This window comes from Pteronotus mesoamericanus, unplaced genomic scaffold (genome assembly GCF_021234165.1).
Source record: "Pteronotus mesoamericanus isolate MK-2021 breed Mesoamerican mustached bat unplaced genomic scaffold, CSHL_Meso_final contig_202, whole genome shotgun sequence".
Classification (NCBI taxonomy): Eukaryota; Metazoa; Chordata; class Mammalia; order Chiroptera; family Mormoopidae; genus Pteronotus; species Pteronotus mesoamericanus.
In genome coordinates, this window is record NW_026555086.1 from 1,604,181 (window position 1) to 1,623,831 (window position 19,651).

The 19,651-nt window shown below is 60.7% G+C and overlaps 1 protein-coding gene across 1 annotated transcript; it reads right to left on the reverse strand.

The window, feature by feature from the left end:
- Positions 1-1,244: 1,244 nt before the first annotated feature.
- On the reverse strand, positions 1,245-11,276 carry CCNE1 (cyclin E1). Its single transcript, XM_054570233.1, has 12 exons — positions 11,238-11,276; positions 10,735-10,786; positions 10,540-10,627; positions 10,262-10,330; positions 6,315-6,460; positions 6,083-6,218; positions 2,975-3,121; positions 2,312-2,407; positions 2,074-2,208; positions 1,870-1,981; positions 1,615-1,772; positions 1,245-1,371 (listed from the first exon to the last, which is right to left on the reverse strand). Exons 2-12 carry the CDS (start codon positions 10,755-10,757, stop codon positions 1,249-1,251), a joined length of 1,233 nt encoding a protein of 410 aa, XP_054426208.1. The 5' UTR covers positions 10,758-10,786; positions 11,238-11,276; the 3' UTR covers positions 1,245-1,248.
- Positions 11,277-19,651: the final 8,375 nt, after the last annotated feature.

A 19,651-nucleotide genomic window follows, 5' to 3' on the forward strand; every position in this document is an offset into this window, starting at 1 on the left:
TTGTTTCTGAGGCGAGAGCACCTGCCGCACGGGAGACACCGCTAGCCAGGCGTGTCACTGGCAGCTACGTGACAGCACGTGGAGTCTCAGAATGCATCTTTATTAGGAAACCGCGCTGGAACTTGCTGGGACCGTAACATCACAATGCGAAGTATGCCCGCTCTCCCACTTCATATAAATATGACACATTTCAAATGGCTGTTTTTCTTAATACTTGTTTTTTTACAAAATGGGATAAAATACCAAGTTGAAAACACGTTTACTTGCTCATTCGCTTTCCTTTTGCGAAGTCTAACGCACAGGACATGAACCGCGCCCACCAGGCCTTTGAGTGCGGTGATGTCCCCCAGGAGGCTGACGGGGGCCGACTCCACCTGCGGCCGGGTCGGGGCGTGTCCCAACATCGGGGGCCGTGGGGCGCGCGCGCCTGGCACTTTCTCCTTCACAGCGCAGTTCCGGCTCCTGTGCGAAGCTCTCCCGACCGGACTCCCCAAGGGCGGCGAGGCCCTGTGCGCCCGTGGGTGACAGGTCCAGTGGGGGCCCCGCCCCCGCCGCTCGGGGGCTCCGGGGACACAAACAAGGCCACACCCAGAGCTCTTCCCCAAGTTTCCTTTTGGACTTTTTGCTGAAAAGGGTGAGCCTCAGGAAGCAGGAAGTCAAAATCGAGAGCTCGACAGGGCCACATTCAAAGCTGACTGACTCCTAACGTAAATGACCAGACGTAGCTCCTAAAACCAGCTGTCTCAAAGACAGTGTTACCTTTATTAAAAACAGACAGACGTAGCAGCACTTAGAAACAATAGTTCATAAAAGGCATTGGACATCGTCAACCGATAACGTGGAGGGCGGGCCCCGGCGTGGCTGGCCCGGCCCGCGTCCCAGAGCTCGCACCCGTCCCTCGCAGCCCCGCGCACCCAGGCCGCCCGGGAGGGGCTGGCGGCACCGTGCTCCTCGGCTCCCAGCCTGGCGGCCTGGGTGACTGTCCATCAAGCCAAGCAGCACCCTCCTTAGCAGCATCGGGAGCACTCATTGGTGTCTGGAGGGGGCTGGCGTACTTGGCCCGCTCGGGGAAAGTCTAAGCGCTCCGTGAAAGCGCGCCCGCCGGCCCGGCCCTCGCAGGCCCCTCGTGCTCCGGGAGAGAGCGCTCCCTAGGTCGGCGCCGGGGCCGCCGGGGCCCCCGGAGCGCGGGCCCGCGAGGACTGGAGCGAGCAGCTGGGCACGACTGTCTTTGGTGAAGAGGCTGGAGTGTCACGCTGCTTCCTGGTCGCCGCTCTGCTTCTTGCCGCTCGGGGGCGGGGTGAGGAGGCCAGATGGGAGCGGGGAGACCCTGTTCTGCTCGGACAGCAAGGCTTTCTTGGCCTGGGCTTTGTCCTGTGGGTGAGAAGAGAGCAAGGAGCTTACGATGGAGGTCAGTCCTCTGGGTGTAACGCTCTGCGAGCTTTCTTCTGTCGGGGGAGCGAGGGGGACAGAGTAAAACCAACTTGCGGGCTGCGCCGCGCCGCACTTCGAGGAGCCTGGACTGAGCACAGCCTTCCTTCCCCAAGGGACAAAAGGGGTTGCAGCCTGACCGAAAGTGGCCGCAGCACCGTGAGGGGGACAAGGCAGGGGACTGACCAGCAGGTCCAAGCTGTTCAGATGGGTCTGAATGTTGTGGGCGTCTTCGGCCGGGACGCCCCGGAACTGCTTCAGCTTCGAGCTCCCCATCTCCCTTATGGCCATGGCGAAGGGGACCATCCACTTGACGCACTTCTCCACGTCGCTCCACTGGTAGCCTGCAACGGACACGCGTTCCGGGCTCCACCCAGGCCGGCCACGGGCCTGCGAGCCGGCACCCCAGCACCCCCGTGACGCACCGGGAGGCAGACCTACCTGAGACCTTCTGCACCAGCTCGGATGAGGAGAAGTGGTACAGCGCAGAGGCGGCAAGGACGCCGTAGGAAAACTCCAGGCAGCCAATGTCCAGGACGCAGAGATCCAGGAGCTACAGGGAGGACAGGGCGCTGAGAGGCCGGCCGACACCCGCTGCGTCCGGCCTCGGGCCGCGGGGCGGGCGCCCCGGCCCCAGGCACTGACCTCCACAATCTGGATGAAGACCTGCTGGGGATACTGAGGCAGGAGCACTTCGTACAAGTCGTTCAGGTAGGCCACCTGCATGTACACGTTCAGCCAGGACACGATGGTCAGGGGACTTAAATGCCACTTAAGAGCCTGAGGGACACAGAGAAAAGAGACCCGTGGTTGGGAGAGGGGCCACGGCGCGCTCCGCGGGTGGGGGAGGTGTCACGCAGCTGGGAAGGCCGCCGCGGCCCACCTTCATGATGATTAGTTCCATGGTAAGAATGTCCTCTCCCGAACACGCCCCGTCCGTGACATAAGCAAACTGGTGCAACTTGGGGGGGTAGATTTCCTACAAGGAAAGAAAGGAGGAAACCACTAGCAAAAAGCCCTCTCTCCCAGCTGGAACCTGTACTGGACACCCAGTGTCCTCCCTGGGGTGCCGGCTCGGAGGGGGGGGGGCGCTGCTGTCGACGGCGTGAGCCCCAGAGCCGGGCCGGCGGCTCCGGCGGGACATGGAGGGACCGACACACCCGCCCTCCCCCATCAGTCAGCCGCTCGCTCAGACTCCGACGTCTTGGAAACAGTTTGAAATTTTCATCTTTCAAAAGACCTTTAGCAACATCTTTGAAAGTTGGGCCCCTTCTCATCACACCAAAATGTTCATCCTCTTAGGCCAAGGTGTAATATTTTTGACACAAGTAACTGCAGTAACCTAAGCATTTTATACACTCAGTGCTTTTCACTCTCGGTGAATTGTTAGCATTTCTCTCTCTTTTTTTCGCATTTCTTCGCTTCAGAAGGCCTCCAAGGAGAAAAACGTAGGGTCTGCATTAGAGACGGAGTCGACCTCAGCCCACGCTCAGCGGGGCCCGCACGACAGCCTGAGCTGCGTCGGGAACAGCTGGAGATCACTCACCTCCAGCTTGGCAGCAATAAATAAAGAGGAGATGCCAATGAGCTGTAAAAGCGTTTTCACGATGTCTTGTTGTGTCGCCATGTATCGATCGAAGAAGTCCTGGGCCAAGTAAAACGTCTCTCTGTGCAGTTTATAGACTTCGCACACCTGAGAAAACATTGAGTGAGTTTTAGAAGTTGCTTGAGGCAAAAAGGAAGAAAAAGACACGCCTGGTGCGTGGTGGAGGTCGACATCGATGCGGTGAGGGAGAGGCTGGCATCGCGTAAGGACACTCACCTCGCGCGTCCCCAAGTGCGGGCCCAGTGGAAATGGACCCGGACGGAGGGTTCGCGGACTGCGTGCTGCGACAACTTCAGAGCCAGGGCCACGGCCTGGCGGGCACACAGCCACGGGAAACGAGCATTTTCCCCGAGTGCCCCCCTTTGTAAGTTTCATTATGACTGGAGGGAAGCGCCGCCCCATTTCCTCCCAGCTGGGTGGGCAATATCGGTAAGAAAGTGGAAAAGACAGAACATACAGTCTATTTAAAGACTACAATGTATCCGAACTCAGTCACTGAAGGCCCAGCCGTTGGCACGGGGGCTGGAGACGCGAGGCTGTCACTGAGGCTCTCGCTCTGACCTGCACGGGCGACCTGAACTGCAAACCAGGACGGCGCTGGCCTCGTCACGTGCGGCGGGCCTCTGACCGGGGGTCTGAACTGCCCAGGCCCACTGGCACAGATTTGTTTTCGGTAAACACAGCAATGCTGTCTTTGTGCTTCCTCTTCCTTCCGATTTTCTTACCACCACCTTCCCCCTGGCTTACATCACTGTAACAGGACAGTATATAATACACATCGCACGCAAAACACGTGCTAGCCAACTGCTATCGGTAAGGCTTCCTCTCAGCAGTAGGCTGCTCGTAAGTTTCGGGGGAGTCAGAGGTTACACCCAGATTTCTGACTGTGGGGGCGGGGAGGGAGGGATGGTGCCCCCCCCGCCACACCGTGTTCTTAAGGATTGCCTGAGTCCAGGGGGAGCCTCGTTTAGAGTCCGCGTTCAGGAAGCGACACCGCTAGGGTGACTGGAGTGACCCAGCAGCCCATCCCGAAGGGACAGGCAAAGGCCCGTCTCTGCAGCACGCGGCTGGGCTCGCGGCAACAGCACCGCCTTCCTCGCCGCCGAGGCCTCGCGGCCAGGCTGGGGGCTGCGGAACTTCACGTCACAGCAGACCCGTGGGCTCTGGTGTTGTCCCACTGACAACGTCAAGGTGACAACGTCGAGGTGACTGTTCTTTTCCGTCCTTACAGTAGCACTGCTGCGCTTTTGACCACTTCAGAGAACACACCCCTGCAAAGGCACGGGTCCTGGCAAATGCAGGGCCCGGCAGAAGTAACGCTCACCTGAGTGTGGGTGGTAGGGTAATAAATAGGATGTGTGTGATGATTTATAGTTTTAACATGAACATTTCACCTAAAATGCCATAGGGTGTGCTTGAGTGTGATATTGTTATGTTACAGAACGGCATGCTTATGGTTTTGTAATTAAAAAGGGGCACTATTTATGCCGGACCCCGATAAAATAGAGCCTCTTGGTCACAACATCTTATGAGTGAAGCCCAGACACCTGTGCTACAAGGAGTGACGCCCAGTCCGGGAGGCCGCCCAAGGGCCGTGGCCCGGCGGGCCTGCCAGAGCTCAGCCCAGAGACCGTGGGCATTTTCAGGGATGAATGAAGAAAATCCAATGAAGTAGGATGAACCCGCTCTCCTTTCTTGCCTCCTATGTAGGCTGTATTTCATATATACTGTTTTTAATCCACACAAACCATGGAAGAAAAATAGCACTAGAAAATGTCACAACCCTGGCTGGTGCGACTCAGTGGATGGAGGGCTGGCCTGCGAACCACAGGGACACCAATTCGATTCCCAGGCAGGGCCCAGGCCTGGGCTGCAGGCCAGGTCCCTGGTTGGGGGAGTGCGAGAGGCAACCAATCAATGTATCTCTTACACATTGATGTTTCTCTCCCTTTCTCCCTCCCTCCCTTCCGCTCTCTCTGAAAATAAATAAAATCTTTAAAAACAAAACTACAGTAGTGGTTATCAAATAGTTGTTACCTGCATTCCACTGGATACCTCTGAAAGTAATTCAATCAAGAAAGGTCAATTATCAACGTTGGCAGTTAATTAAAAAAGACAATCCTTGCAGCTATTGAAACCTTGATGACAAAAATGAGACGCCCATCACACTAGATGCCGAAGGCAGAAATGGGGCGGAAGGCGAGGCCCGGCCGCGACCGCTCACGGGGCGGGACGGCCCGGCGGCCCAAGGAAGGCCGTTCGGCCTCACCGCCTCCCACTTCCCGGTCCTTCCTTCTGCTTTTGGGAAAACTTGGCCTCAACTCCGATCCCGTGGTCACTGAGTCGCCCTGTCCCCTGTGGCCAACAGGACAAGGACAATACTGAGACCTCCTAGGAACGGGCCTTCCTCGCACTGAGACCACACTATCCGACCCAAAGCGTGGTCACCGACATACCCTTCAGACTGATTTAGGACCAAAAGGGGGAACTGTAGGCAGAAAGGGGCTTAGGGAAAGGCACCTCCCCGGGTGATCCAGGCGTCCGCTCCGGACCGGCAGGCCCCGGTGGCGGCCGCGCCCCAGGCGCACACCTGCTGCCGTGGAAGGTCCTAAGCCAGTCCCTGTCTGTTTCTGTGCACCTAGGCTGACACGCCTCAGGAAGGCCGGGAGTAGCACCCCTCAGAGGTGGGCGGGGGTATTAATCCTCAGGAGAGCCCGTAACCCTAACTCCCCTCTAATCCCGCCCCCTCCTCGCGTTTTCCCATCTCCCGTAATCTCCCCGTTCCTTCCCTGATTCCAAATGCACAGGAGCTGCAAAACTGCAGAGAAGAAAACGATGCCAACTTAAGAACATCTAGTAGGTACAGAGACTTCAGAAATTCTTTCAAGGAAGTGTGCAAACAAATGAGAAAAAAGTGAGACCGTGGTAGTGTGTGACCACAGCCTCCAAGATTCCAAATGTGCTGACGGGACCAAACCCACGGAGGTTGGAGCGGCAGGAAGATTCTAGAAAGGGTTCCAGCGCCGGCTGCCAGGGAGACCAGCTCACCTCCATCAGCCAGTCCAGAAGAATCGCTCGCATTTTTGGCTGCAGAAGAGGGTGCCGCTGCAGAAAGTGCTTGTCCCTCAAGTAGGTCGTTTCCTTGTTTAACATGATTTTCCAAACCTCCTCTCGATTTGCCCAGCTGCAGAAAACAACAGCAGCAACACAACACACACAGGGGTCAGTGTGCGCCCGCGGCCCCAGCAGGAGGGGCCGCGAGGCGCAGGGCGGCGCTCACTTCAGCGCAGGCAGGGGCGAGGCCCGGGCTGGCCTGGCGATGGGGGGCTTGTGTGCGGAGCCCGGGTACCCCGGCTCGTCCTCGTCCTTGTCCGGCGTGGGGATCAGGGAGCACGGGTTCTCACAGGCTGCGTGGCCGTCCCAGGGCTGGAAAGCAAAAGCACAGTGTTCAGCGTTGGTGGATTTGCAGAGGAGCCAGTAACTGGAAACGCGCCGTCACCCCGGAGAGCAGCCTCCAGGCCGGAGGAGCTGTTCTCGCCCCGGCTGGGGTGGAGATGCGCGGGCGGGGAGGAGCCGCAGCAGGGACCCCGAGCTTTCATCCCGCTGCGGTCCTCGCTCCGGAGGCCGTGCGCGTGAGTCGCCAGGCGAGGAAACACCGGGGGCAGGAGCACTGTGCCCTCCGCTCGTCAGTCTCACGCGAGACAGGGGGGCGCCGCAGGTGCAGGAAGGGCGAGACACCGCCTGCTGCGAACGGCTCTTCCGTTATCCCCCGCAACAGAGCGCAGGCCCACGTGCTGCTCAGCGAGACGCTGGGCCCCACGGCTGCAGTGCAGTGTGGGATGGCCCGGTCACGATTTGTTTTTTAACATGTACAGCTCAGCTCCAAACATGTCTTAGCCCCCGCTGGCGGGGCTCAGTGGAGTCAGCGCTGGCCTGCGGACCAAAAGGTCACCGGTTCGATTCCCTGTCGGGGCGCACGCCTGGGTTGTGGGACAGGTCCCCAGGTGGGGGCAGGCGATTGATGTTTCTCTTGCACATGGATGTTTCCCTCTCTCTTCCTCCCTCCCTTCCCCCCTCTGTAAAAATAAAATCTTTTACAAATAAAATTTAAAAATTTCTGAAAAGTGGAAGGCAGAATCTCCAATAAAAGTACTTACATAAGCATGCCCCATCCACAAGTATAAAAGATGAAAAGCGTAAGTCGCTATCCAGAATTGTTTCCGCATTTTAAAACACAACGTCCCAGCAAACGTCACACCTCCCTCGGGCTGCAGGACCCGCCAAGAATGTCACATAACGGGGACCTTTTGTTGTCCTCCACTCAGAACAGAACGGAGCCTCTGCCCAGTGACCAAATCAAGCCATGGCCACAGGTGTCACGGGAAAGCCTGTGGGGCCAGACGGGGCTTGGTCCCCGGAGACCTCTGACCGCGCCCGGAGCCTCACGCCGGAGAGTAAGGCACAGGTAACTGGCAGGCGAATACACTGGCGCTAAAAACCAAACCGGCAGGCTTTTCTTTTAAAGATTCCGGATATTTAACCTTATTCAAGTTGCAACATCTGGAAAATACTAAGGTCATTTTGCCATTTAGGAAATTTTAAAGTTACTGTTTCTTGTCCTACTGTAAAAAGAAACCTACAGTCGATTTTTTTTTTAAACCTTCCTCCTCCCCGTCCCGCTTCCCCTCTGGTAACCACCATGCCGCTGTCTGTATACGACCGATTTTTAAAATGGTAAGATGGTGGCTCTGTTGACGATATGGCAGGTGACAACCCGCCGGCAGGGAAGCCCATGGGAGCCTGAGCCTGTGGCCTTTTTTAAAAAAGCCGAGATCATAGATGTTGACCAGCGAAGGCGAGGGACAATCGAGGCGACTATAAATGAGGGAGGGGCTGGGGCTCTGAGTCCGCCAGTCACAGCTCCCGGCGGTTTTCCCGAGGCCGCGCGCTCCAGGGCCCCGGCCGGGCAAAGCCAGACAGCGCCTCCCAGGTGCTGGGAACCGGGCAGGCAAACGACCCCGGCTGCTCGCGGCCCCGCTCCGGCCCCGCCGGAGGGCAGCCTCCCCTCCCCGACTGGTCTGCTTCCTTGATGCAGAAGGGGTTGAGCTGCCCTTCGGGCAGGAGTTCCAGTTTGCGGGTGGGAGCCGGGAGCCAGCTCCAAACCGGGCGGCCCGGACAGCCGAGGGCAGGCCTTTGGACGTGAACTGACGACAGTTCCCGACCTGCAGCTCAGAAAACCTGGGTGACAGGCAGCGGCTCCCAAAGCGGGCCTTTTAAGGAACGAGCGCGCAGAGCAGCGACCTATCACTTCAGCACACACCCCATTTCAGAGTGGGCAAGACCAGCCTGGCCTCGGAGGAGGGCAGACAAGTAGCAAGGGGCCAGTCCGACCGTCCTAACCACCCGGCATCTCCTTGTGCCCCTTTTAGTTAAGAACAGAACTACCTCACACAGCGCTGCATTCTGAGAGCTGCAAGGAAGTCCAGCGTTCCACTTCCACCAGACAGCTGTGTCCCGTACGACAGGGACACATCGAACGGACTTGAGGCGCAGCCCGTCCTCCCCGAGGCCCAGGCGGGAGCGGCAGGCTCCCTGCAGTGCTGCTGCGGCAGCGGCGCGGAGGTCAGTGTGGCGGCCGCTGTGCCGGGCCCAGTGAGGACGGCTTGTCATTCTGGGTCATTAACAGGCCAAAGAGTTCGTCACCCCCAAATCCTAGCTTCACAAATCGACACAGAGAAGAAATAGCAAGACACTGACTGCCCCGTAAAGAGCTGGACGATCGTCTAGCTATGGACGCCACCGAACGTCGCCAAACATGTTATCATTAAGCTCCGGGCAACCCGAAAATGCCTTCCAGGGAAAGTAACATGGCTGTTCCCGTATCACTACTCTGGCCTCTCCGCCGTGGGCGCCGGGGCCACCGCCCCACCTGGGGCGCCCTGTGTACCGCTCTGGCGATCCTTCAGAACACAGTCCTCTAAACACAAGTCACCAAGGGTGCCCCCTCTGCCGCGTCCTCCATGGGAAATTCAATTCAAGCGCAACTGAGAAAACACCCAAACTTAAATTTCACAAAGTAGAGATAACCGCAAAAAATCAACTTGCTTGATTTGAAGGTTTGTTTTAAGGGGAGAAGAGGAAAAGGAAAGAACTTAGGATGCGCTGTCTTACTTCCTGTTCTCCAGTGAAATGATTTCTCCTTCTAACAGAGAAGGAAGTCACCAACGCCTGCTCGCTGTTCACTGGTACCGGCCCAGGACGGCACATTGCCGGGGTCTCCTGTGCAGGAACATTGCGGCCCGCTGCTCTGAGGCCCTTCCCACTCCCAAAGGCAGCTGCTCCGGCTTTGGCTCCCAGCCCCGCAGAGGGACGCGCCGCCACTGCCCCCAGGCAGGGCCATCCCCGCTCATGATTACCTGCGAGAGGGTCGCAAGGCCTGATGAGCTAGTGTGGAGACAGGCAGCTTCCCTGCTGCAGCCATAACTACAGTCTGCAGCCATTTCTGGGGGTAGAGAGATAATACAAGCTCTTCTGCCGCAAACTTCTGATATTATACTGTTATCAAGAACACGCAAGACATTTGGCGGGAAGTCCATGAAGGAGGGGCAAGAGACACGGGCTAGCCAATAAAAAAATGCGTTGAGACACACACATCGTCACCCAGCGCGGCCCGCTAACACTCAGGGTGAGGTCGGGCAGAGCCCCAGGCAGCGGTCACGGCAGGCAACGGCCGGGTGGCTGGGAGAACTCCCAGAAGCGGGGTTCGAGGGGTATACCTGGTGCCTACAGACAGCAGGAGGGGCAGGGAGGGCCCGAAGCTCCATGCTGTGGGAACCCAGGTGTGAACACGGGGGAGCCGTCTGTGTGCACACACAAGCCCCCATTATCCTGGTCACCCAGGGAGCCCTGTGTCGGGCCCTCCCCCGGTTCCCCAGCGCAGAGAGGAGGCCGGAGGCTGGACCCGCCGGGCCGCTGAGTCTCTTCCCTGAGGCTCAGGTTCCTCAAGGGCAAAAGGAAAGGACCGAGTTACTTCACGTCCCCTCCGGTTCTTCCAGACACTGGCACTCGTTTCAACACGAGACCTTCCTGGAAACCCAAGGCTGGCAGAAGTCTGCGCCCGCGGACGGGCCCGGTGCTCAGCCCCGGGACTGCGGCCGCGGAGAAGGAGCCTTTGGCAAAGGGCCGGAGAGGAGGCCCCGCTCAGGCCCAGCCAGCGAGGGCACCCACCTGACTGCCACTCTGGCTTCTCACGGTCCTGTCGATTTTGGCAATTTCTTCATCTGGATCCTGCAAAAACTAACACACGACAACCCCCAACACCAAGCAGCCCAAAGACAAAAAACAGAGAGAAGAGAAAGAAAGCTGGTTAGATTATGAACAGCCTTTCCACAAACGCGGGGCCCCTTCACATAGCCCCCCATCAATAACGACCTGGGCAGAGCCCTGTCTGGTACCCAGGTAAGATGGGGGGCCCCTCCGCCCCCACCTGTCTTCTTTGTACTCACAACGGCCACGTTTGCCTTCCTCTTCCTGGAGTGAGCAGAGACATCGGCGCCACTCTCCTCCTTCATGCCGTCCGGCTCCTTGGCATCCCTGCAAAGCAAGGGTGGCAGAGGTGAGGGCGAGCTGCCCCCCCGGGCGGACCACCCCTCCCCCACCGCCGCACACCCTCCCTTCCCCGCAGGGGCCGGGCCACTCACCTCTCCCTCCTCTCCCTCGGCATGGCGTGGGGCGCGGGGTCAAACCTGAGGCCTGGGGGGCACGGAGCGGGCCATGGGGTGAGCACGACCCGCGGAGGGGACCCGGGCCCGTCGGCCCTCCCCGAGCACCCCTCCCCCTCCCGCGCGGCAGCGGCGGGAGCCTCCCGGCCCGGTCGGGAAAATGGCCGATGGGCTTGGGGTGGCTTGTCACCCGCGGCGCCGCCAACAGCCCACGATACCGGGTCCGAACCCGGGGTGGGGGGGCCCCCGGCGCCCCCCGAAAGCTCTGCCGGCCCATCGACGCCCTCGGGGCCCGGGCTGCCTCGGTCTCCCCCTCGACACCTCCCTCGGCCCCCTCTGAGCCACCCTGCCCGGGCACCCCGCGCTGACGCCCCCGGGGACCCGGCGACCCGGCCTCGCCCCACCCCCACCCACTCCACCCCGGCCGGCCGGACCCGGGAGTCCTCGCCCGCCGCGCCGTTCGCAGCAGCGCGGGGCCTCACCAGAAGCCGGGTCGCGACAGGCAGGCAGCACGCGCCGAGGCCGGAGGCAGGCGGGCGGAGGGGCTAGCGGGAGGCCAGGAGCGGGGAGGCGGCGGAGGCGAGCGCGCGGCGGTGGCGGGATCCGCGCCTGCCCCCTACACCGCGCTGGCGGTCGAGCCGGCTGCTCCTGCGCCCGGCGAAGAGCGGGACATTTAAAAATCTCAGCGCGCGGAACCGGCCCCCGGCCCGCCCCCGCGCCCTCCCGCCACCCTCAGCCCCGCCCCGCGGGCTCCAGGACTGCCCGGCGCGGGGCTGAGGACCGCCCTCGGCGGTGCTGACTGGCCGAGACGCCTGACCGCTCGGGGCGGGGCCACTTCGGGGGCGGGGCCGGGGCGGGGCCGGAGCTGACGGGGCCAACCTAAGTGGCGGCGTCTGCGGGCAGGAGGGCGGGGCCAGTCGGGCGGGCGGGGCTAAGTGACAGGGCCTGCGCGCCGTCGGGGCGGGGCACAGTGACAGGGCCTGCGCGCCCGAGGGGCGGGGTCCAGTGACAGGGCCTGCGCGGGGCGGGACGCGGGAGGCTTGCTGGCGCGCGCCGTGGAGGGCGGGGCTGCGGCGGGCAGATGCGGCCAAAAGCCGCGTGGCCCGTGCTGGGGGAATGTAAACACGGTGGGCGGCGAGGTTTCGGGCCTGGGCGCCGTCGGGCCGGGTCGGGCCATGATTCGGCCCCGGGGCCTGTTTGGAGGACTCGCCGTCCGTCTGCCAGACCTGCATGCGGACTGTCTCTCCTAGCACGTCCTCCCCGCCCCCGAGACGCAGGGTTCCGGGCCCTGAGTCTGGGCGGGGATGTGCCCAAGGTCACAGCGCCAGGTTGCTGGGCCTAGAGCCAGGACCTCCAGCAGGCCTCTGGGTCTGGGGCCTCCTGTGGATCAGCTGCTGTTCCTGGACGCATGTCCGCCCATCCATGCATGCGTTCATTCATTCATTGGATTAATAGTCCAGCACCTTCCACACGTGCCCCTACCCCACCAACTCAGCATCAGAAGGCCTCGCCAACCTGGGATTCCGCGTGGCCCTCTGCAGCCCAAAGCATTGCGAATTTCTCATCAGCCTTAGGAGGCCTCCGGGGCGCCACCGCAACTGGCACCCGGCCCCTCTCAGGCCTCCCCTTCAACACCCTGGCCTCACAGCTCCAGCCGCCCTCGGTCCTGTCTCAGCTCAGGGCCGCGGAGCTTGCTGTTGCCTGTTCTGACCCCGCTGGGCTCCCTTCCTTCCTGAGAAGGTCAAGGTCTCAGTGGCCCTTCCCTCCAGGGCACCCTCTGCTTAGGAGTTCTTTCCACTTCACGGCCCTGCATCCCTTGCTCCTTGGTTATTACCTTGTCTGGTGTCCCTGTCCCTCCCTTGTCTGTCTTGTTCGTGGAGGTGTCCCCCAGGTCTGGGCACAGTGCCTGGAGGAAGGAGGCACTTAAATCCTGTTTGTGAATGAGCGCCTGAAAACCACACCTGGGCCAAACTTTGGAGGTGCTCACAGGCCAGTGAGAGAGACAGGTAGAGAGCGATCGTAGCTTGAAAGTACTTTCTGCACTCACCTTCTTGAAGGAGCTCTTCCTGTGTCCCCCCAGAAAGACCCCCGTGGTCTTTTTATTTTTTTTTTTTCTTTATTTTGTCCCCATGGCCGTCGTGACGTTAGAGCCTGGGTCTCGTTGAAGAGTGTACCTCCCGCCACTTTCACAAGGCCTCAGCAAGCGATTGACCTTTCACAGGCTCTGAGGTCAAGGCTGCCGAGGCGACTTGCTCAGGTTGGCTTAGGTAGGTGTGGAACCCAGGTTCCTGAGTTCCCAGCCCTGTGCCATTTAGTAATAATGATAGCAGGCATCATGAAACATGATTCCCAAATGGCAGCTTTGGGCTGAACCCTTCAAAGTGCTAGCTCAGTTAATGTCACAATAATCCTGTGACACTAATACCACGACTCTCCTATTTCTAAAAGCATCTACCTCCTAGGACGGTCGGGGGGATTAAGTGAGATAATGCAGATGAATCGCTTAGTACAGGGCCTGGCACATAGTAAATGCTCAACACCTGACAGTTAAAACAATGATAGATGGGAGAGTTTTCCTTAGTGGTTGCAGCAATCTACACTCCCATGAGCAAAGAATGAGAGTTCTAGGTGTCTCATGTCCTAGCGCACGTGCTCGTCCCCCGGTGTAATGGAGAAATGTGGTATACTCGTTTGACGGCGTAGTGCGCAAGAAAAAAAGGGAAACCCACAGCAACGGGCAGCCGTGTGGATGGACCTCACAGACATAATGCTGAGCAAGAAGCCAGACACAAAAGCATCTGCCGTGCGCTTCCATTGAATTGAAGGCAAAACTGCAGTGACAGCGGTCGGAGCCACCTCTGGGTGCGGATAATGACCAGCAGGGGACCAGGGAAAACTTCTGGGACTTACTGCACATGTTTTAGTTCTTGATCCGATCGGTGGTGACATGGCTGTGTTCACAGGAAGACATTTGTTATCCATGTGTTATACTTAAATAAACAATTACATTCCCCCCTCCCAAATAATTGAAACAATGGAAAGCAAGACTTCGATAATCCCTGCCCACTCGGAGTGTGCAGTCGGGCAGGAAGGCAGTCAGGACCGAGGGCTAAGGGCTGAGATGGGAAGATTCTGGGGGATAGGACTTCCCATGGAGTTGGGGGAGAAGGTGGAGGGAGGCCAGGAAGGCTGCATGGAGGAAGCGGCATCTCAGCTGGAAGGATGAATGAGTTTGGTAGGGGCAAGAGGAATGATATGTCTGAGGCCGCGGAAACAGCCTGCTGAAGGCTTGGAGTGTTTGGAAGTTGCCAACAGCCCCTCATCGGGGGGCAGCTCACCTGTGGCAGTTTGGGTTCGGTGTCCAGCACTGGCTCAGCCTGGAGGGAGATGTGGTTTGGACCAGGGGTGGTCAAACAGCTGCTCTGGAGGAGGGCAGCGCCTTCACCAGGAGACTTTAGGGAAGTTCCTTACCCACTTTTGTACCCCAGTTTCCTCCTTTGCAAAATGGGCTGATCCTAACTACTGCCAGCCTCCAGGGTCGCTGTATTAATACCCATATTGCACTTGCCATAGTATCAAGCACGGAGTCAGGGCTCAATACGTAGTAACGATTATTATCATTCGTAAAGACATTTGGGGCCTTTGCTGAGCTTCATACGCGGTTCAGGCCCCGATGAGGGCAGAAGGGTCAGGACCAGGGCCAGGACACGCGGCTTAAGGAGAGGTCAGCTGGCGAGGGAAGTCCTCCCCAAAGAGGATCCCTTAACCTGGGACTCCAGGCAGCCTCGGGAGCCCAGGAAACGGCCTGCTGACAGCGTCAACCCCTTGTACACACTTTCCCGGGCAGCCGGTGCATAACTTTTACCAGCCCCTTGAAGGCTCTGAACGGAACGTCCACGAGCACTGCTGTCCGAGAGGGTCGATCATGGGACCGCGGGCCGCGGCTGGGAGTGCAGCCGGCGGGGCCTTGCTGTCCGACTGAGCTGGACACCTGCTGTTGCCTGGCCGAGCCCGTGCGGGGGCCTCGCGGGACTACAGGCTGGAATACCCGAGGAAGAGGGCCCACAGCGGCCATGCCGGAGTGAGCTGCGGGGTGGGGCCCCAGGGCCCTGAGTCCTGGAAATCCGTTTGCACAGCCCCTAACCTATGCCCCCTAAGCCCTGGCAGCCATCGGGATCAAGCTCACCACTGAACTCCAAGGGGCGCGCGGGGGAGGTGGGGAGGAGGGGCCGGCGAGCCAGTGAGTGGTCCCAGCCCTGGCCTAACGCCGTGTACGCTGGAGAGCAAGTCCAGTCAATATTTCCGCAGAGGCTGTGATCAATTTAAAAACTCCCCTGAAAATTAGAACTGACCTTTAAACTTAGTAGGTGACAAAGCAGTGAGTTGACATTTATGGATTCTGTGCTAAGCTCAGGGTTGCCAGGAGCAGAGGCTAATTCAAAGACATTGCAAGGAGTGGGAGGTGTTCCCAGGCTGGGGGGCCGGCGACTCCTGCCACATGGGCAAAGATACAAGAGGGCCCAGCTTTCAGGTAAACGGCCCTATTTTGGATTTTCTGAAAATGGGCACAGCTAGGAGACGTGGCAGGAAGGGATGGGGAGGTTTGGAAGAGGAGGCCTTGGCACCGCCCTGCTGGTCAGGGACTCACAGTTTCCTTTGAGCACCACTTTGTCACACTTTGATGTGCAGGGGATCTTGGCCAATCAGAGCACCACGTTCCTGACTCTGCCATTGGTCCAGGAGAAGTAGGCACATGACCCAGGCTGGGCCAATGAAAATCCTCTGGTGTTGCTAAGCAGACAGGATGTGGGCCTGGGACTAGGAGGCCATCTTGCCACTCAGGGTGACCTTCTTTGGAGGGAAGCTGGTTTCTGATTGGTTGTGTTGCACTTAAGCTCAGGACCAGATTATGGGAAGTTTCCAGATGTTGGAGCCAATGAATTATTTCCATGTATTTATTTGGCCTGTCGGGGTTCTCCTAGCTCGCCACCAAGAGAACCACGGCTGAGCGGCAGGGTGATGACCATCAACCCCTGGTCTCCAAGCCCATGTGCGCCCTTGGCTAAAGGGTCAGCAAGTGCACACTGACATGGGTCTGGGGGTGCCAGGCGGGGTCTTCGGCGGCATTCCCTGGAACCCTAACTTCCCCCTGCGACGTCCCTCAATCACCTGGGGACACACCTGGCAACCAGCCTGGCAGCCCGCGTCCAATGTCTGCCGGTGGCTGCTTCACCCTATGGCTCTGCTTCTGTGGGTGGCAGCCTGGCCTCCGGCTGTCCGACGCGGAGACCACACCTGGGAGTTCAGAGCTGCCCCGAAGCCCACGGAGTGGGGTCCGGCCGGAGGGAGGGGCAGGCTAAAGAGTCAGGAGGGAGAGAAAGAAGAGGCGTTGAGGAGGAGACAGGCTGGGTGTGACCCAGGCCCGCAGGCCCAGCATCTCCCAGGGCGCAGCCCAGGGTGCACGGCCAGGTTGGCCTCGTGAAGAAGCGGGGGGATGAATGCAGAGGGGCAAAGGTGAGGGGTGCCAGAAGCGCTTCGCAGATGGTGGCAGGGAGCTGAGGCGGCGGGGCCCGGAGTGGCGGGCACATTCTTCGCGGAGGGCCCTGCAGGGCTGGTAGCCGGGGCGCAGGGGGCTGGGCAGGGGCGCCTCCCCTCCCCTCCCCGATCTGACAGCCTCTCTGCCTTCAACCTTTCACGACAAACTATGTCTCCCACTTCAGTCTGTCTGTCTGAAAGCCTAGTTGGAGAGCCAGCGTCCCAGCCCCGAAGAGAAGGGGAGCATCCGGGTGTGTGTGGCTAACAGGCCAGGCAACGGGGACAGGCCACCAGCCCTTCCTGCCAACCCGGGGAGGACTGTGTGTCTCCACGCAGCCGGGGGCCGGGGGCAGTCGTGGCCCTCGAGACTGAGAGTCGCTGGCGGTCGTCAGGGCTTGGGGGGGCGGGGACGGGAGCGAGCGTTTCCCCGGGGCAGGGTTTCCGTGTTGCCCGCTGAACGATGAAGGGTTCTGAGGAGGACGCTGGCGACGGCTGCACCCCGCTGGCCTGGGTGCTGAAGATGGGGGGTTTTACGGGCTGCGCGCTGCAGCACAGCTTTTTTTAGACAGGAGGGGAGCGAGAGGCGGAGAGGGGTCTCGGCCCCACCGGCTTCCCCCAGCCTCCGCCCCGACAGAGCAGACTCCGCCAGCGGTTCGCAGAGGAAACGCTCACGTGGGACCTGCTCTCCTCCGGATGAGCGCGGAAAGCCGCGGTGAGTAGGGAAGCCGATAAGGAGCAGGTAGGGGAGGCTTCCTGCAGGAGGAGGCCCCGGCGGGCTGTGGCTGGGGTCCTGCCCCCACCTGCGTGCGACCCTGACCGTGCCACCTGCCGGCGCCGCGCTGCCTCCTTGGGCTGAGGGAACAATAGGGAGGGTAGAGGTGAGGTCCAAGTGGGGAGTGAGGGAGGGCACGTTGGGGGGCTCGGGGCACGTGGCCCAGGGGGAGCAGTGTTTGGTGGGGGGACAATGAGCTCAGTCCCCTTGTTGGGGACAGTCGATCGAGTTCCCTGTGTCACATCCTTCAAGGTGCTGGACCCCAGGGGAGCCCGTGACGGGGCCACGTCACGGGGCACACAGGCGCCTGGCGCTCACCGACCGGCTGCAGGGGTGAGTTCCGCTCCCGGGGCCTGAAGGCGGAAGCCGGCAGCCCGACCTCGCCCTCGAGTGCTCGGCCCCAGCGCAGGCGCAGCGGCCCACCTGCCCCTCCTCACAGCGAGAGGCGTGCGGGGGCCCGAGCCCCGGGCGGCCCACGCGGGGGAGGGGCGGGAAGCGGCGACACTGAGACTGACTTTGTCCAGGGCCCCCCATGGCCACTGCCTCGCCCACTCCAGAGGGCGCCTTTCAGGCTTCGTTCCCAGGCCCTCTTGGGGGGCTGGGTGTGGTGGCCCTTCTCCTTCCCCACGCTCCTTCTCAGTGCAGTTACCCCTCCTGCCCCCCAGGTGGCCGTGGACTTGCTCCCCAAATGCCCCGTGGCCCCGTGGCCTCACCGTTCGCGCCCACAGCTCAGCCCGGCCTGCCGGCTCCCAGGCCCCCCGGGGCAGGACGCCTGCGGGTGAGCCCGGGGGTCCCCCACCCGCCCGCCGTCCCGCCCGCCACGCCCCCTGGCTCCACGTGGCTCTCGGCCGCTCGCACCCCAAACCTGGCGTCCTCCTCAACCGTCCCTCTCACGTCCCCTCAGGGCAGCAGGGGCCAGCCAGCCCCGGCGGCCCCCTCCGCAGGCATCACCAAGGCGGCCCTTCTCCGCCCTGCCCGTCCGGGAGGAGCCAGCGTCTGCGCGCGCGGACAGAAACTCCGCAGCGAGAGTCGCCTCTGTTTTCTGAAGAAGTTCCTTCTGGAAAGGCAGCGAGACCTGCCCCTTCTTAAAGCCGCTTGGCAGGTGCCCACCGATGGCGGGGAGACAGCAGGCCGCCCCAGCTCCGCGCCTCTGGTCCGGGAGTCCTGGGCGCACCCCGACCAGGGACACGTGCACCCCGACCAGGCCTCTGCGACCCAGGGCCTCTGCTCTCGTCCTGCTTCTCCCCGCTTCTGCCTCGCCACCCTCCTTTCTTTCCCTTTTTTTGAATCATGAGAGTTTGCAAACGCGCGCGCAGCGGAGCGCTGGAGGTGAGCGAGCCCTCGGTTTTAAGGCGAATTCCGAGCATTAGGTGATTTCCCTCTTACGTTCCTGAGTACACGTCTCCGAAAGGCCTGGATGATTTCTTACCTGCCGAACCATGATGCCAGTGACACACCTGATAAAGTGACAGTTCCTGGTGTCACTTAATATAGGTCTAGAATCAAACTTCCCAGTTGTCCCGAATGTGCCTTTCCACCCTTACGGGGAACCCTTGTGCAAACAGGGTCTCTGCTGCTTTAGTCCGATCGGCCCCTTCCTTCGCGCCGGTGCCGTGAGCTGGGTCACCTTCTGGGTATGTCTGTCGGCTCCTCCCCCCGTAGCCCCTGTAGATGGACGGAAGCCGGTTCCCGGAGGCGGTGAAGTTCATGTTGTAGGTGATGCTTCGTGGTTCATCGCCGCCAGAGGCCCAGGGCGCCAGGCCGTCCGCTCTCACTCGCCCCCTCCCACCACCTCCCAGCGGGGTCAGCGGGTGACAGCCCCCCCCTTCCATCACGGAGGTCCCCCGCCCCTCGCCGGATGCTTCCATCCCTTGATAAATGCATCCCGATTCTGTTTTTTGATTAGGGTTTGCAAACGGGTGATGTTTCTGTTCCCTTCATTTCTTCCCAGTCAGAGGCCTGCTGGGGCGGGGGCGGGGGCGGGGAGTGGCATGCGGGAGCCCTCCACCCCGCTGCCTGCCCTCGAGAGAGAGGGATGTGTTGTCTGTAAACAGATCAAAAACAACCCTAAAAGGGGCTGAAAGTCCTCAGCTTCGCGCCTCACCTTGCCTGGGCCCCGCCCCCTCCGCCAGCCGCTCTTCCCAGTTTATTCCCTGGGCCCATCTGTAAAGAATTTTTCCATACCAGTTCGGGCCATTTGGTCACCCTGAAATCAGCCCATATGGCAGACTAAACGTTGAATTCTCCCCTTTCCTTTAAGCGCCGAGTTTTGATTCTGCCGGGAGCTGGGGGGTGTCCTCCTTGTGTGTGTTTACTTGCTCGGGGCCTTCGGAAGGAAGCTGCCCAGAGGCCCCGGCAGGCGCTCCTGCTCAGACACTGGCGGGCCAGCGGGGCCAGAGCCTCGGCCGACGGGGGGTGGGCAGGGGGAGTTCGGGGACAGCGGAGGAGGAGGAGGAGGCCCTGAGCAGATGTCAGAGAAGCCTCCCGGGGCCGCGCTTCCCGCGGAGCTGGACTCTGCCCCGGCGGCCCTGGACCTCTGTGCCCCCCATGACCTCCTGCACGGAGCCCGCGCCGCAGGAAGCACAGCAT

Bases quoted from the DNA above. Each gene is read 5' to 3' on its own strand.
- CCNE1 (XM_054570233.1), bottom strand. From the start codon at position 10,757: ATGCCGAGGGAGAGGAGGGAGAG. The intron at 1,982-2,073 runs GTCAGTGCCTGG...TCCTCCCTGTAG, and splicing joins TCTTCATCCAGATTGTGGAG to CTCCTGGATCTCTGCGTCCT. The intron at 1,773-1,869 runs GTAGGTCTGCCT...TGTCCGTTGCAG, and splicing joins GCTGGTGCAGAAGGTCTCAG to GCTACCAGTGGAGCGACGTG.